The 15,626-nt window shown below is 51.4% G+C and overlaps 1 protein-coding gene across 8 annotated transcripts in view; it reads right to left on the bottom strand.

The window, feature by feature from the left end:
• Window positions 1-596: 596 nt before the first annotated feature.
• BCAS3 (BCAS3 microtubule associated cell migration factor) overlaps window positions 597-15,626 on the bottom strand; it is a 378,393-nt gene continuing 363,363 nt past the window's right edge. For 4 of the 8 annotated variants that reach the window (XM_075517888.1, XM_075517895.1, XM_075517890.1 and 1 more), the window contains one exon: window positions 598-1,487. In XM_075517888.1, the coding sequence (XP_075374003.1) occupies window positions 1,339-1,487 (149 nt within the window). In that variant the 3' untranslated portion in view covers window positions 598-1,338. Of the gene's footprint in view, window positions 1,488-15,626 lie in introns of all 8 variants that reach the window. The other 4 variants (XM_075517892.1, XM_075517894.1, XM_075517891.1 and 1 more) reach the window with 3 other exon arrangements.

Genomic DNA, 15,626 nt, shown 5'->3' with positions numbered 1-15,626 from the left:
GGAAATTTCATAAGCTGACGGTCCTATCTCACTCTCTGCTTCTCGACACAAGTTGGCTGAGAGAGAGGAATTCATGTGGTTACTATGTGTGAGCCCGTGACCGTTTCATCAGCAGAGTTATGTGGTGCTAGTTCTGACTGCGCCCGTTCAGTATGGTGTATCAGTATGGTATATAGGCTCAGGCTGCTTTACGGGTCCTGCAAAGCCCCTTATATGTGATCCTGTAACACGGTAGATGGAGGTGGGTGTCTGCCCCGCCTGGTACTCGTCCCACCGAAAGCAGGGGGATGAAGAAGCAGGGCCCCAGCCAACGCGAGGAGCTGGAGCTGGGGTCAGACACCCAAACAGAGGCGGGTGTTGATTTTCAGAGGTGCTAAGCGGGTGCGAGGAACACCATCCGAGTCTCCCATTTTCAAAACTCCTGCCCTTGCACACGGGGATGAGAAAGCAGGGATGCAAAACCAAGCTAGACCGGCTGCATAACATCCACTGATGGCTTTAATTAAAGCCCTTGAGTTAGTAAATATGCACATAGTCTGGTCCAGGAAGATAGGCAGCCCGCAGCCAGCCCAGTAACACTCCACGAACATTGCCATTTAAGCAGTTTCTTGTTTAACTTAGATTTATTCAATGACACATGCATTTCTGGACAGATATCTGAGTTCCAATGAACAAGTTTTATAACCAAATATGAGAAGTTTGTGACTGCAGTTAGTCAATTAAGTACATTTCTAAAATACATGACTAGAAGAAAACCGGAGCAATAGAGATAATTCTTCCAAAGAACAAAAAGAAACATTTCCATTTGTAATACTCCTGGCATTGATGAGGATCAGTGGGGAAGGAGGGCAGCAAGGAGACGCAACAAGGAAGGAATAATGTTATCAACCCTGTCCACAGAAAGTCCTCCGGTTCCCACTCTCCCCGGTTCATTCGTTGATGCTCGGCACTTTTGCAAACGGCGAGAGCTCCTCTGAGTTACGGAGATCCCCTTCATCTCTCAACACGAAAAAGCAGACAACGGTTGTGAAACCATGTGCTTGACCAAAAATGGCTTGGAAGTATTTCTCCTCAACCAACCTCTTCCTGAACACAGCGAAAAAAGAAGCCGCAGAGCTATCGGGATTGAAGATGGAGTCTCTTCGTATTGCACAGGAACACAAAGTCAAGATCTTGTGAGTATGGTTCAGGAAGGTTTAAGAGTCGTCAATATTTATCAGGGTAACGAGAGCCATCCAGCGCGGCAGCGAACTGGCAGGTGACAGACACATCGGGATGGTTTAGGCGGAGAGGTGGCTCGTTACCCTGTCTGGATCTCTCCTTGGATGCTCGGCTAATTTAAGGGAACCCCGTGGGAAAAAGGCTGAGGGGCTGGTTTTCGTTAGTCGGGAGGGGTGATCTGTAGCCATCGAAGTTGCGTGGGATGCTGCCGCTGGTGGAACCGGAGCTGTTACTGAGCGTCTCTATGCTTCCCTCTCGCTGAAGCTCTGCAACGGGAAGAGAGAGCAGGTCCCGGTTAGCGTTTCAGATAAACCCGGAGTGCCGTTAGACGGCCGCTTTATTGACAAATCTGTTTATCGTATTGTATCTTTGCTCTAATGCTGCATTTGTCATCCATCTTTTCCGGGGTGATTTGATGAACCACTCCAGAGGCATCCCAGCTCCTGGTTCTACGTCTCTGCCGGGCTCACAGCTCAGCTGAGCCGAAGCGGAGCTGGACGGAGACGTTAAATGCTGCCCGGCAGAGCGGCCCCTTTCCCGGGAGGAGGCTGCTGGCTCGTGACATGTCAGGATTCGATAGCGGGGATGCTCAGAGCTGAACTGAGAAGGGGGTAAAGGGTACAGTGGCAGGTGACAAAACATCTTTCCTCTGCAGCAATGCTGCTGAGATGGCGGGGAAGGGGGAGCGGTAGCAGCACCGGTTACTCGTGGTGTGCACCAGCGGTGCATAACCACTGTGATTCTCCACCTTGGGAACACCAGGGACTTTCCACAACCTTTTATCCTGCACAGATGGGCATAAATAATTCTGCTTTTTCGAGCTAAAGAGAAAACATCCCCTTTCCTACACGCCTGAGCTGTGCCTCAAAGCAAAAGAGAAAGCGGGCCTGACCATGGCTCTCCCTCTCCTGGTCGCACACCTCCAGCCATCTCCCCTCGCTGACCTCCCAAAGCCTTTACTGCTCCCTAATCTCGAAACGCGAGGATTTTTGTGTGTGCAGAGCATCGTTTCTAACCGGTGCCTCTCTGCGAGCCACTTGAACCCAACAGTTGACTCAGCGGCAGCGTGCGGCAGCGCCGCTGGGCAGCATCGCCCCGGCCAGCACTCAGCGGCGGCATGCAAGGGTGAGATTAGGCAGAGCCCCACGTACGCGGCAGGAATCCTCTCCCAGACGCGCGGTGACGGGCTACGAGAAATATTCTGGCGAGTTGCAACGCGCGGCCCTGAACGTGACTTCTGTCGGCCGCTTCTGCACAGCCCGCGCTGGAGGGGACCGGACAGGGACGGGAGCTTCGGGCAAATTCCTCTGCTGCCAAAGGGGAAAGAGGAAAAACCCTCTTGTTTGCAGCGTGCCGCGGTGTCGTGCATGTAAGGCACAGGGGGCAAACCCCCGGAGGAGACAGGCAGCTTTCCCTGACCCTGCAGTTGGGGTTTTGCTCGGATGGGGATGGAAACGAGCCGCAGACACAGGAGCTGGAGGAGCGGTGCCCGCTTTGCTCTCTGCTAAATATTACTGCCCCTCCGCCGTTTGCACACCTCTGTCTCACAGCGGGATATTTCAGCTTTTGTAAACACCACGACAGTCCTTTAGCTGCCGTGGGACCCCCACGATAAGGACATATTTATACACAAAGCGCACAGCAAAAGCAGAAAGTGAGTTCTTCGCTACAAAACGCATCCCGCCCCGGCACCCTCGGACACTGCACAGCTCCCGTTTGCTACCTGGGCGCTGCAGGGGTAAGAGCCAGGCGAGCGTACACCTAGCAAAGGAGGGCTTGGGGATTTAATCCTTGATCGTGGAGGTAACTTGCGATGGAGATAATCTGCCCAGGATACGTGAAAAACAAATCAGCAGGAAACCGGTCACCCTATAAACAGCGACGATAATGACCTCAGCTGTATTAATCACGGTTTCTTGCCAGTATTTGGTGAAGGAATGTCCCTGTCTAAACCTCTTCATTTTCCTCGCATCTTTACTCTCCCATGAGTTCAGGAAGTAAAAACAGTAATTTAAATCAGAAATGAGTGGCGTATCCCACACTAATACTGCGCTTATCCTGTCTGATTTGGGGCTTTTATCTCCCTCCGCACACAGCTGGCTTCGGTTAAACGTCCCACGTCAGAGCTCTCGGGCGCTGGGCAGCCATCGCCCGCGCTGGGCAGGCTGGGGGTCCCCAGACAGCGTTCGGGCTGCGGAACTCCTCCCGGGGTCGCTTCTCTCTCGCTCTCTTTTTAAGCTACCATCGCTTTGCAGGCAAAGGGTGGTGTTTTCAGTAGCAAAAGAAGGGAGAGGGAAAGATGGAGGGAGCACTTGTTTCCCCGCAGCTCCCGCGCAGCCGTTTCTGTCCCTGGGGGCCGAGCGCTGGCTCCCGCCTGTCCTCGCCCACGCCGCGTCCCGCCTGTCCTTCGGTGACTCGCGTGGGCCCGCGTGCCCTGCCGGGATGGGATTTGGGGGAATTGGGGCTCGCAGGGCGGCTTTCCAGGGGGGCTGCGGGATTTCTGCGGCCGGCAGCGCCTGTCACCTCCGCGGGGGACTGCCAGGGGGTGGCACTGCGGAGACCGATGCCAGCCAGGGAGAAAGCATGGACGCGACAGCGGGGAGGCAGAGTGGTGGGCGCAGGGCCTGGCTGGGAGGCTGGGGTCCCGCCACCCCTCCCTTGCTGCCGTCAGGCACGCAAACCCCTTCATTTAGCAACGGGGAGGGACGAAAGAGAGGGTACAAGAGATGCGAAAGATCAAGGGGAACTGGAGTTTTCCAGCCCTCGAGCCCGCACAGAGCCCGCTTTGGGTTGGGAGGGGGTCAGGCTAAAAACCGCGGGAGCTCCCGCAGCCGAGCTGCCATCCCAAGTGCCGCAGATGGTAAACGCACACGTTCCCCCGGGCAAACGAGCCTGGGCGCTCTCAAACAGCCCCGCGTTGCGAACCCGCTCGCTCTGGAACTAATTACACGGCGAGGCAGACGAGCAATGTATTTTGATACCTAAGAAAGCATTGTAAAAGTCCTGACCGCTGCGGCAGAAAGCACCGCTGTGCTCAGGAAATTGGGCTCTTGCCCTCGCCCAGCCCGGCTCTCGTGCACGGCTGGGTCATGCGAGATGTGCAATTAGCCATTACACGGTCACCAGGGACTACCTGTGCTGCACGTACGACCCCTAGGGCAACAGCACGTTTTCCTACGTTCCCCCAGATTAGTCCATTTTTTCCCAGCTGTTTAATTAATAAAAAACATAATTAAAAAAAAAAAAAAAGTCTAGTGCAAACTATGATCTTTCTTCCTAGACCTTCCAGCAGACCAGGGCACGGCAGAGACACGTGCACAGGAACGTTGATGCCATTCCCGTGGGAAGCTGAGACAAGACCAGGAACGGCTCCGTGACACGGGGACACCCTTCCTGTTATGGGGTAGAAAACCGGGGGACGATTTCTGATAGACCCGATGCCTGGAGAGACCCAACAAGTGCAGAAGGAGCCACAACGGCGGGGGGGGGCTGTTGGGTATCAGAAGAGGCAGGTCCCTCCCGACAGGCAAGTGCAGGCAGCGCTGCCCTCCCGCTGCCCCGGGACGGAGCAGCCGAGCCCCGCGGCACAGCTGAAAGGAGGTGAAATACTTCCCAGACCTAAAGACGATGCGTCACATAACCGGTCAGACCACTGATGCTGGGAACACGCTTGCTGAAAAACACAAAATACAAGGAAAAACCAGGGTCCCCCTACAAAAAGACGGGAGCGAGCGGCAGGAGAGCCTGGAGCAGCGGCGGCCGTGCGGGATGAAGGCTCAGCGCCGCCGGCAGAGCAGGACACGGCTGCCGGGCGAGTGATTGCGTTTACTTCGGTGGAGTTACGCCAGGAATGGACTTGGCCCCAGTATGTCTGAGGGTTATTGTATCTGCATTCCCCCACGCATATACTGTCGAGATGTATTAACTTCCTTAAATGTACCAGTAAAACAACCTCTTATGATACACTTTAATGAACTTGTACAGTTGCCAACAAATTGTGCATCATATAAAACCCATTCGGCCTTATAGACTCTCTGGCTATTTTGTAATAACTGCAATTTGCTTCTGCTGAAGCAAGATAACCAGGGTTGAGAAGTCAGGCTTTGCAGAAACCTAAATATTTGATTTGGGGGGGAGTGGGTGGGAGAAGGAAGAAAGGGGCCTCTGGGAGCTATTTATGGGGTCAAAATAACATGAGACCTGCTCTTCTCGTAGCATTTCCACCATCAAGGAAATGAAATACTGTGAGAAGACCAGCACTTGCATTATTTTGGCCCCATGAATGGCTCCCTGAGGCTTTCAAAAGCCCGTGAAAAACAAACACAAATACAAATAAATGCTAATACTGGAAACGTAAATACTAAAACCTGCCCGTGTCCTCAGAGGAAACGACTCGCAAAGTCCTGACTGCCCTGAAAAAAAAAAAAAAAAAACCACGACGGGGAAAAAAGGCAAAGGAGCAGGAACATCTGCTGAAGCCATGAGGAGAAAGTCACTTCAGGGGAGCGGGGAACAGCCCTGCCTGCGCTTTTGATGGTAACAGTAATGGGCACCGCTGGCATCACCAGGGGCCCAGAACAGTAGGGATTTTCAGGGCACAGGCGCTTTCTGCCGTGGTGAAGGCGGCGGCAGTAAACTCCTCGCCGCTGCCGGCGTGGGGAGGAGCGGTGGTCCGGAGCGGGGGGAAGGTGGCACGGCGAGCGGCCGGTGCGGGTCCCCAGCCCGCCCGGGGAGCAGCCGTCCCCCTCCCCTGGCCCTGCAGCGTCCGGCACGCTCGGGGGCCGTGGAAACACCGACGCTGCTTGGGGAGCATCGGGGCGGTAAAGGTGTTGCAAAGCAAATGCTGGCTGCTCTCTGCTTGGCATTACTTCCCGCGGGGCTGCCTGCCGACCAGCACCCGCGCAGCCTTCCCGTGGCGTTGCATGAGAAATTGAAAATGAAACCTCCCACAAAATGCTTCTTTTTGCTAATATTCCCAAACACCGTGCTGCAGCCTGACGGTCCTGTCCCTTGTTCTGCTGCCCAAGCCGCTCTCCACTGTCCCCGAGCTGGCTGCCAAGGTGGAGAGGAGGAGGAGGAGGAGGAGGAGGAGGAGGAGGAGGAGGAGGAAGAGGAGGTGCTCTGGGACAGTCCGGGGTCCCCAGGTCCAGGGCAGCGGTGCCGTCCCCCGTCCAGCGAGGCGGCTGCACCCTCAATTCCAGAAAGCTCCAGGAACTGTCAAAGGACCCCATCAAATCTAGAAAGGTATAAAGCCCTGCCAAGCTTAAATGTGAAACCATTTTATAGGGCGCATTAATTCAATGCCTGAAAAAAAATCTATATAGCCCTCTTTTGCCCGGAACACTCATAAATTATGCTGCCTTTCTTACTCGTGCTCTCTCTGTAGTGGTCCACTTGAAGCCACGGCATCTCCTTTACGTCTACTCAAAAAATCTCATCTCCAGTGCATTATTTCTTCTAATGGTTTTTCCTTTCTCTCTGTTTGCTTTCCCCTGTTAAGCACAGTTTCAAAATATCCTCCAAAATCATTTGCTGGAAGAGCTGACCCTTTCCTCTTACCTACCGAGGGCTGCCCAGGCTCCCGCACAGCCCGGCGGAGCCGCAGCCGGGATAAATGATACAATGACAGCAGCCTGATGTGTCAGGGCAGCGGGGAAGCGGCAGCAACTCTGAATACAAGAATTATTCTTCATCATCTCAAACTGTCACAACACATTACCCTCAAAGCCGCAGCTCGCTGAAGGAGTGACCCTGGACTGAATGGGAGAGCGCTCGGGGAAAGAACTAATTGTAGCCTCTTTTCACACGTCAGTCACTTTTCACAGCACCAAGCCTTTCAAGCTCAACTAATGTCAAGTTCCCTTTTCCTTTTGCTGGGCTGAGTATTTCTGATTTTCAAGGATGGCGTTTTTAAAGGAACAAGGTCTCTGGCGAGGGACGAGGCTGGGGAGGGGAGGGAAGGAAGCGTCAGAGCGAGCACGCATCAGAAAGTCCAGCAGACGCCCGAAGACTCGTTAGGAATTAGACAATTAACAAGTAGGAATGCAGGAAGTGGGGTAATGGCCAGCAGGGCTCGAATCTCCTCGATTTCATTTCTGTCATTCACGGCAATTGTTTCGGGGAACTCCTCGGGCTCTGCCGTGCGCCAAGGGGGCTGCGGGCGCGGGAACTCGCTCTGCCCCTTCCCCAAAATTAGGATGCGAGACGGGCATTTTCCAGCGCTGGGGAAGAGGAACGAGGCGCTGCGCGCTACGACCGCCTCTCCCCCGCCACGAGCAGTTTTTGGCCGGAATTAAGAGCTTCATTTTAAAATCAGAGATAATTTCCTTTGTTCGGAGGAGAAGTGAGAAGACTCCCTGCAGACAGAGCTCTCGAAACGACAGCCCGGTCTGTGCTCCCGGGCAGGCCAACGCAAGGGCCCTTCATACCTTCTTGTCTCTAACCGAAATCCTAAAATATTCCGCGGCAAGGACTATTTTTTTACCCTTACATTTGCACAATGCCTACCGCGGGAGACTTGCAGAGCTGACTGGGGCTTCCGAGTGTTACTTATTAACTGTAATGAATAATAATTATGTAGCTTCTGCCATCTGGATTCTCATTCAAAAGGATCCTATATAAAGCGAGCGCTAAAAGGCAATTTGTATTAACACAATGGAAGTCTTGAGGATCTCTTAAACTGTTTGTAATTTACACAACGCTCCCCAGTGAATGGATTAGTTAAACATTTTTATTTTACTGATTGCCGCCGAAGGGAGCGGGATGTGCTCCCACGGAGGAGCTCGCCCCGGCCCCTGATGCGTGGCTTCCGCTCCCCTGTACGCCGACACGCACTTTTACGTGTAAGCTCTCCATCTTTCAGTGTTTAGACAACATCCCAAACTCAGCTGGACGCTTTTGGCTCTGTTTCTGCACGAACGTTTACTATGAACATCGTAACCGGTCCCCACGGGAGCCGGTGTCGCCGCCTGGGACGGGCACAGAAAAGGGCTCAAACGCGAGGTCGTAAACGGAACCGGGACGCCGAAACACCACCCCTAACACAAAGGCTGGGAAATTGCGTTCCCGCTACCGCGGTTGTAGGTTTTTCTTGGGTATTCCCTTTTTTTAAACGAAATGCAATTATGCTAACGAGGGAGCTCTAATTATAATCCATCTCCACCACCCTCGGCGGCTGCTCCGAGGCGAGGACCTGCGGAGCTGGCTCCGGCCCCGCTGGCGGCTGCGGCCCAGCGCCGGGACCCGCCGGCGGCGAGGGCAGCGGGGGCACTGCACCCCCGGGGGAACCTGCACTTTTGGGTGTTCGGATAAGCAAAAAGTCGTTAATATTAAACTGTAGCGAAACGAAAGCACCAAGTACTCCTTCAAGCTCTTAATTTTCCAAGCTCCTTTTCATTTGAGATGGCTGCAAAGAAATTTCTGGGCAAAGGTATTTTTATATTGCTCCTTTCCAAAGGCAGCACACGGACAGAAAGTCGGTTCCCAGCTTTATCTATTACTATAATGTTTACAAGCTCGTATGATTATGAGAATGTTTAAAAGTCAATTAAACCTGCTCCCTGCCCCAAGCCCCGCGCCCTGCTCCTGCAGAAGCCATTAACCCACGCCAGTTCGCTCCGGCAACCGGGGCAGGCAGCTGCGGGGACCGATTTCCTGCGATGCTTTGGGTGGCCGTGATAGACCTGCTCCTACGAAATGCTTCTTTTTCCTTTTTTTAAACCAGCAGTTTGGGGGGGGGGGGGGGGGGGGGGAAGAGATTTTAAACTCCATTCGAAAGAGGAAATGTAACACTAGGGCATTTGAACACCAAAAATCAATCCCCGTATTAAACCCGTGTCGTCCTGCTGCAACCTGAAAGACGCTGAGACACCACAAAAGCGTCGCCACGTTAACTTTGCAAAGTCAGAAAGACGGGCAAGCACTGCCTGAACAACTGCTCCGAAATCAGAATTCAGTGGCCTCTGTAAAATCTTAGTTACTGTCAAACTATCTTACAGTAACTCTAATGCTGAATCCACACAGAATTCGCTAATGCCGTGCACTTGCAGATGAAACCTGGCACGTCGGAAAAAAGGTGGCAGGGTCTAGCAAGGAGATGAGGAGGTCCAGGAGATACCCAGGGGAATGAAGACTGAGCCTGCTGAACATCAGAGCCCCTCCGAGACCACAAATTTCATTTCTAGTGCCTTATTTCCACATGAAGATGCCAAACAACTAACACTTAGGAAACGGGGAGGACATGTGAACTTACATAAATGTCTGGGTTTACTTCAGGCACAAAGAGATTGTTGAGATACAGACAAAACATTTTCATGCGTGAACTTCTAAAGAATTTTGTCTACCAAAAAAAAAAAAAAAAAAAAAAAAGGCAAGCAGCTTGTTGGTTTTTTTTTTTTTTGCCTTTTTTTTTTTTTCCCCCCTTTAAAAAGAGAACCCAAAAAGCTCCGTATGACTCGAGCCCATGGAGCAGGAGACCCAAGACTTTGGCGTCTTGCCAGACTTGGCTCTGAGCATTTTATGGAAGGTTAAAAGTGCACGAGATAAAGGACTAGCATTTAGAGAGAGAATATTCTTCGCGATAGGCACTTTCACAATGACTGCGGTGCTTTTAAAAAATAATCTCAAGTTTCCTAGAGCTGTGTATTTTTGTAAAGAGGTTTAGGATGTTTTCCTACATAAATGGCACTTCAGGATGAGTTACCAATTTTAGTCAGTATGTGAAATTTCAAAAGCTACGACAGTCGAATGCTTATAGAACACGATTTCTGTAGCCCATCCGCATCAGGAAAGCCTACCACTCCTTCTGCAAGATTTCTCAAAGAGTTTTAAAAAAGAATATGCAGATATGGTTGTTTGGGTTTAAAGGCATTCCCTCCTACCTCATCTTAAAAGTTTCGATACGTCACTACTGTAAATCCTATAACGTACCTTATATGTAATACACGCCTTCCTGTGCAAGCCAGTCTGTATACAAGTTTTTTTGATGTATTTAGGCAAAATTATCTTGTATCTTCAGTTACGCAAGCAGCACATCTGTGTATATCAGCCCAAAAGCATTTGCAGAGAAAACACTGTATTAAAATTCCTGGGTTTGGTCTCTCATTCCCAGGGTTATGGGAGTGCCTCGGATTGCTCAACAGTGACCCCTCCGTCAGCCTCCCACTCCAGAAAGGAAAATACAAATTCAATGTAATTGCACGTTTGTGACACCTACCAGCTCCGCGTCCTACACCCTCCGGGACTCTTTGGATCTTGCTCAGAAGTTTTGGAGGCGACGCTCCTATTCCCGAAACCACCATGCTTCTATCCAGAGCAGGTCTGGACCCAACACGTGGATCTAAGCATCCCCCTTCCCACCAGAGCTGGAGCCACCCGAGATCTCGGGGCGGGGGGTCCTGTCTCAAAGGTGGCTGCGGCAAAGCCCCCGCGCAGGAGCGGGATGACCGGGAGCACTGGGGCAGAGCTGGGGGTCCCTCCTCCCGCCCCGGGCTCGGCCAAACAGTCCCAGCAAAACAGCTGGGTAAGGAAAAGTTGCCTGAAGGTCAAAAATACAAATCCAGCAATTACTTCAAGGGCCCGGGCAGCCCCTGGCTGATGCGCTCAACGGGGGATTTCAGACGTGCCTGACCCTCCAAACCTCAGCGGTTTCTTTCATGTCCAAGACCTGTTTTTTCCCCTCTTGTGACGCTACCTCGGTCATCGGGCCTCCTTAATAACCCTCAGCTAGGAAGACAAGGCAGCCCTGGAGGAGGAGGACTTCTGCGCTCGCAGCGTGCCTCCCTGTGCATCTCGCATACGTGCGTTATGTGCTTCCGACACAAACGTATTGCCGAGTTCATTTTAAAAGTATAATATTACAAAGCAAAGTCATTCTGGCACAACTTCTAGTACTTCTGACACAAAGTGGCCTTTCGGGCCAGCGAGGAAAGCTACTGAGAGGCTCTGGGCTGTCTCTCCGGTGCAGATTGATGCTGAGGAGGAAGCTAGACCGGACTGGAATTTGGGTTCGATTCAAAGGAAAAGTTAAAAGTTTGGGGGGGAGCAGATGCTCAGCTGGTCCAAATCAGAAGAGTTTTGTTGAAGCTCACGAAATGATGTCACCGCAGACTCAGCCTTGCCTGCTCATCTAAACGGTTCAAGGCTCTCGGAACCGAAAAGCTCAGGTGGAAACCTAAGGAGCAGAGGTTTCCTTCTTTCATTTCCCCAGCGCCGGTTTTAGTGTCGCTGAGAAACTCCAAACCCATCCGAACAATCCTAGTTCCAAATGCAACTTATTTGGTCTATTTAGTCAATTATTTTCAAGATCACGTTGACAATGCTGCTTCAAGCAGACCAATTTTCTAAACACAGACCTCATTTTACGAAGCACTCAAAGCTCGCAGTAGTACTCTTAAAATCACGTCTCTACCTCGATTATTAACGGAGCCTGGAAAAACAACAGGCCAACCTTGTGGGCTCGCTCTCTTGCAGGATTGCTTGAGGCTCTTAATACACTCTGTCTTATTTATATAGCTCCAAATTCTGATGTTCGACATAAATATGAAAGAGCCTTGATAAAAATGACATCCGAAGCTTAATTCGCCCCTTTGCTAATGGAGCTGTTCAGCACCACAGTTTGCATTCGTTCTCATGAAACCAGAAGGCAGCTGAAAAAAGTCAACTGGCTGTTTTCGCTTGTTAAAAGCCGTCTTTTAGAAACTATTCCAAGCATTGCTTCTAATTTACCTTGCCTTTTTGGTTACACTCTCACAAGCACTGTCAAACGTGTGAAAGAGCCGCAGCCTGTGGACGAGCGCATGGCGGAGGAGAACTCTTGTGTGAAATCTAAAAGACCTAATGGCAAACCAAGGCATTCCTCTGGCCACATCCCACATAAAAGGCAATTTAAATCATCTCAAGCTGTGCAGATTCTGCCTCGTACTTGGGCATCTGGCAGCGAAGTTAATGGAACTACCTGCTCTTCGTGTTGTGTTCTTTTGCAGACTTTTCGCTCACGTTTTGATGGGTGACCAGCCACGTTTCCAAAAGATAAACCGAAGAGACAACACAATGCTAGCACAAGATAATCTAAAGTTTTTTTTTTTTTAAAGGGTGCGGATAAAAGTAGCCCTGAGTGAAGGCAAAAAAGCACGCCCAGATTTCAGGTTAGGGATCTGTCCCTGTACAATTCATCTACCCACGGCTGCCTCCGTGGCTGCAGATGAGGAAGGAAGGCTGCTAGGTTAATTCGTCTTTTGATTAATGCCTCCAAACATCATTTCCACCTGCCAACCCGGCCTCAGCGATGGAGCGCCCAACGGGAATAGCTGCTCAGCGTGGCACGCGGGAATAGATGGAAGACGCCATCCATGGGAATGCTGTCCTCCGCCTTGGGAGAAAAGCAGCACAGCAACCCGTCCGAGCATCCCTCCGCAGCACGCCGCGGGGCATTGTTCTGGGTGCCCGGCGTGGTGCTACCTGTATCTGGTTAGGGAACCGCCACCGTTTCCATCCCGCTCACCTCGACCGGGGCTCTGCACGTGCTCGCCAGCCCCAGCCGCCCGCGGCTCCTCGCTCCCACGCCGTGCCACCGAGCCGGAGCGGAGGGAACGGGGCAGGTCCTGGCTCCGGACCCTGCCGGCACCTTCCTGCCTGCGGCCTTCCCAGAAAAACATCTTTGGAAACAGTCGGAGAAGCGATACTGACCCTTTGTCTTTCACAACACCATCAGCTTCGGATGTAAACACAGAGTTCATGTGGTGGGCAGATACTGAGAAAGTCACTGACCAAGGAAATAACAAATAAATACCAAAAATAAATAAATAAAACAGACAGTATTTTAGCTGCGGGGGTCTTCTTGGAAAATGGGATACAATGCTGCTCATAGAAAAAGGCAGTAAACAGTTTATGTCCTGGAGCGGCCGTTCTACAGAGTGGGTGGCTTCCTGGCGCGTCGGGAGGTGACACGCCACCAGCCACCATGAGGCATTCCCAAGTTCCGGATCTTTTCACGGCAGCGAACGGTTGCTTAAAAAATTCATCCCCTTACCACTTATTTCTGTCTGCATGGAAAACGAATTCCTTCCTGCCCAGGACGCGGGACAGACCGCGGGGAAGCTGCTTGGAGAAATCTCAGAGGCTCTTGCTAATGTCTGAGGAACACGGAGCGAAGACTGAAAGCCAGCTAGCAACACAAGCACCGCCGCCTCCTCGGAAGCGACAGGAACGAAACGCAGAATATAAACAACAGAAGTGGGGAAAAAGCTATTTACATTTTTCAGAAGTTTCACTCCTTTTCTAAATTAGCTCGGGCATTACCAAGCACGTAATTACCACTGATATAATTTAAGAGGGCACCAGCAGAAACACAGAAAAAAGCAGCCAGTCTATTACCTTTTCGGCTTTACAGAATCACAGAATCATATAGGTTGGAAAAGACCTTTAAGATCATCGAGTCCAACCATAAACCTAACACTGCCAAGCCCACCACTACACCATGTCCCTAAGCACCTCATCCAAACGTCCTTTAAATACCTCCAGGGATGGCGACTCAACCCCTTCCCTGGGCAGCCTGTTCCAGTGCTTGATAACCCTTTCAGTGAAGTAAAATTTCCTAATATCCAGTCTAAACCTCCCCTGGCACAACTTGAGGCCATTTCCTCTCGTCCTATCACTTGTTACCTGGGAGAAGAGACCGACCCCACCTCTCTACAGCCTCCTTTCAGGCAGTTGTGGAGAGCGATGAGGTCTCCCCTCAGCCTCCTTTTCTCCAGGCTAAACAGTCCCAGGTCCCTCAGCCGCTCCCCATCAGCCTTGTGCTCCAGACCCTTCCCCAGCTCCGTTGCCCTTCTCTGGACACGCTCCAGTACCTCAATATCCCTCTTGTAGTGGGGGGCCCAAAACTGAACACAGTATTCGAGGTGCGGCCTCACCAGTGCCGAGTACAGGGGCACAATTTACGTTCTGCCTCGACACCTTTTTCATTCTTTGTGAACACGCAACTTTTACGCAGCACCGTTTTTACAGAAAGAATAGGCCTTTGGAGGTTTCGCCCGCTTGCGTGAACCTCCGCAGGGGTCCCGAGCACCCTCCCCTTCTGCTGGGGCAGCAGCATAGATGGTTTCTCCATTTGCAAAACGTTCCCAACCGATCTGTCGTTTTTCTTACTCTTGGGTTTTTTTTGTCAGCCGATTGTGCACACGATATTGAGCAATAACGAACAGGGGAGGATGAAAACTGCTGCAGCTTGAGAAGTGAGCTCAGGATATGAGTCCTCCTCACCGGATGCCTGGAAGATGTCACTGAAATTCTCTCTCCTTTAGTGCAACCCGCGTGGAGCCAATATGAACTCCCAGCAAAGTGCTTAAAAACCCATTATTTATAATAACTGTTAAATGATGAGACATTGTTTACCCAGATCGCAAGATAAATTCTCACTTACAGAATGCTTGCCTGACCGTCCTGAACGTCATCTGGTTTTTATTTAAATGCAAAATGTAATTAGGCTCCCAATAACACAGCAGAAGAATTCAATAAGATAGGGCTTTTCACTTACGGTTTAATATTAACATTCTCCCATAAATGTTAATGAATAAAAGTCTACTGTTTTATATATTATCCATGGTGGGGAGACAGCAGGCTAGGAATGGAAGGAAAGCTAATCTTTTCATACCACAAATTACGATATATATCTCAAGGAGAACCAACCATTCCCAGCATTGCCGGGGACCCGGCCACAACGCCGCTTCCTCCTGGGGCAGCCACCAGACCCGGTCCCCCGGGCCGCGCTCCAGGGACCCTCCCTCCCCAGCCATCAGGGAGATCCTCCCCCAGCCAAAACCCGCTTTGGGCTTTTTTTTCTCCTTTTCCCCTGCCCTCTTCTCCCCGCTTCCCGCCTGGCCATCTCCAGCAGACACGCTACGAGCATCAGATAGCTCCAACGTCGCTGTTAACCAAGGATACGGCCCCAAGCCCTGATATGCTTAGACTCCACCGTGGATAGCAAGGCTAGATTATCAGCAAAATCAGGTTACTATTTGTCTGATATTCTATTAGAGAAATGCACGGGGGTGATGAGAGATGATGGCAGGGCTGCGGACTACGGTACGATGGTAGGAAATGATACGGCATCCGAACGGGTGGGAGAAGACCCTCGGAGCTGGCGGAGGTGGCACTTGGGGAGTCCATCGAAGGACTCGTGCCCTCTGATGCCGAAGCCTGAGGAGCAGATCCCGTGGTGGAAGAGGGGCCTCTGCGGCCGAGAGGACTGAAAGCTGCAGGGCCAGAGGGTTGGCTCACACTGGAACATTTTAATTGTTTTAGCTTTTGACCTTCCATGTATTGCGGGGGGTTTTGCTGCGTTAATGCCTATTTTGCTGTTTGGTGACTCATACTTCATTGTATCTCTCTAATAAGAAGTGTTCATT

This window comes from Mycteria americana, chromosome 15, assembly GCF_035582795.1.
Source record: "Mycteria americana isolate JAX WOST 10 ecotype Jacksonville Zoo and Gardens chromosome 15, USCA_MyAme_1.0, whole genome shotgun sequence".
NCBI classification, from domain to species: Eukaryota; Metazoa; Chordata; class Aves; order Ciconiiformes; family Ciconiidae; genus Mycteria; species Mycteria americana.
This window is presented reverse-complemented; position numbering and strand designations above follow the sequence as displayed.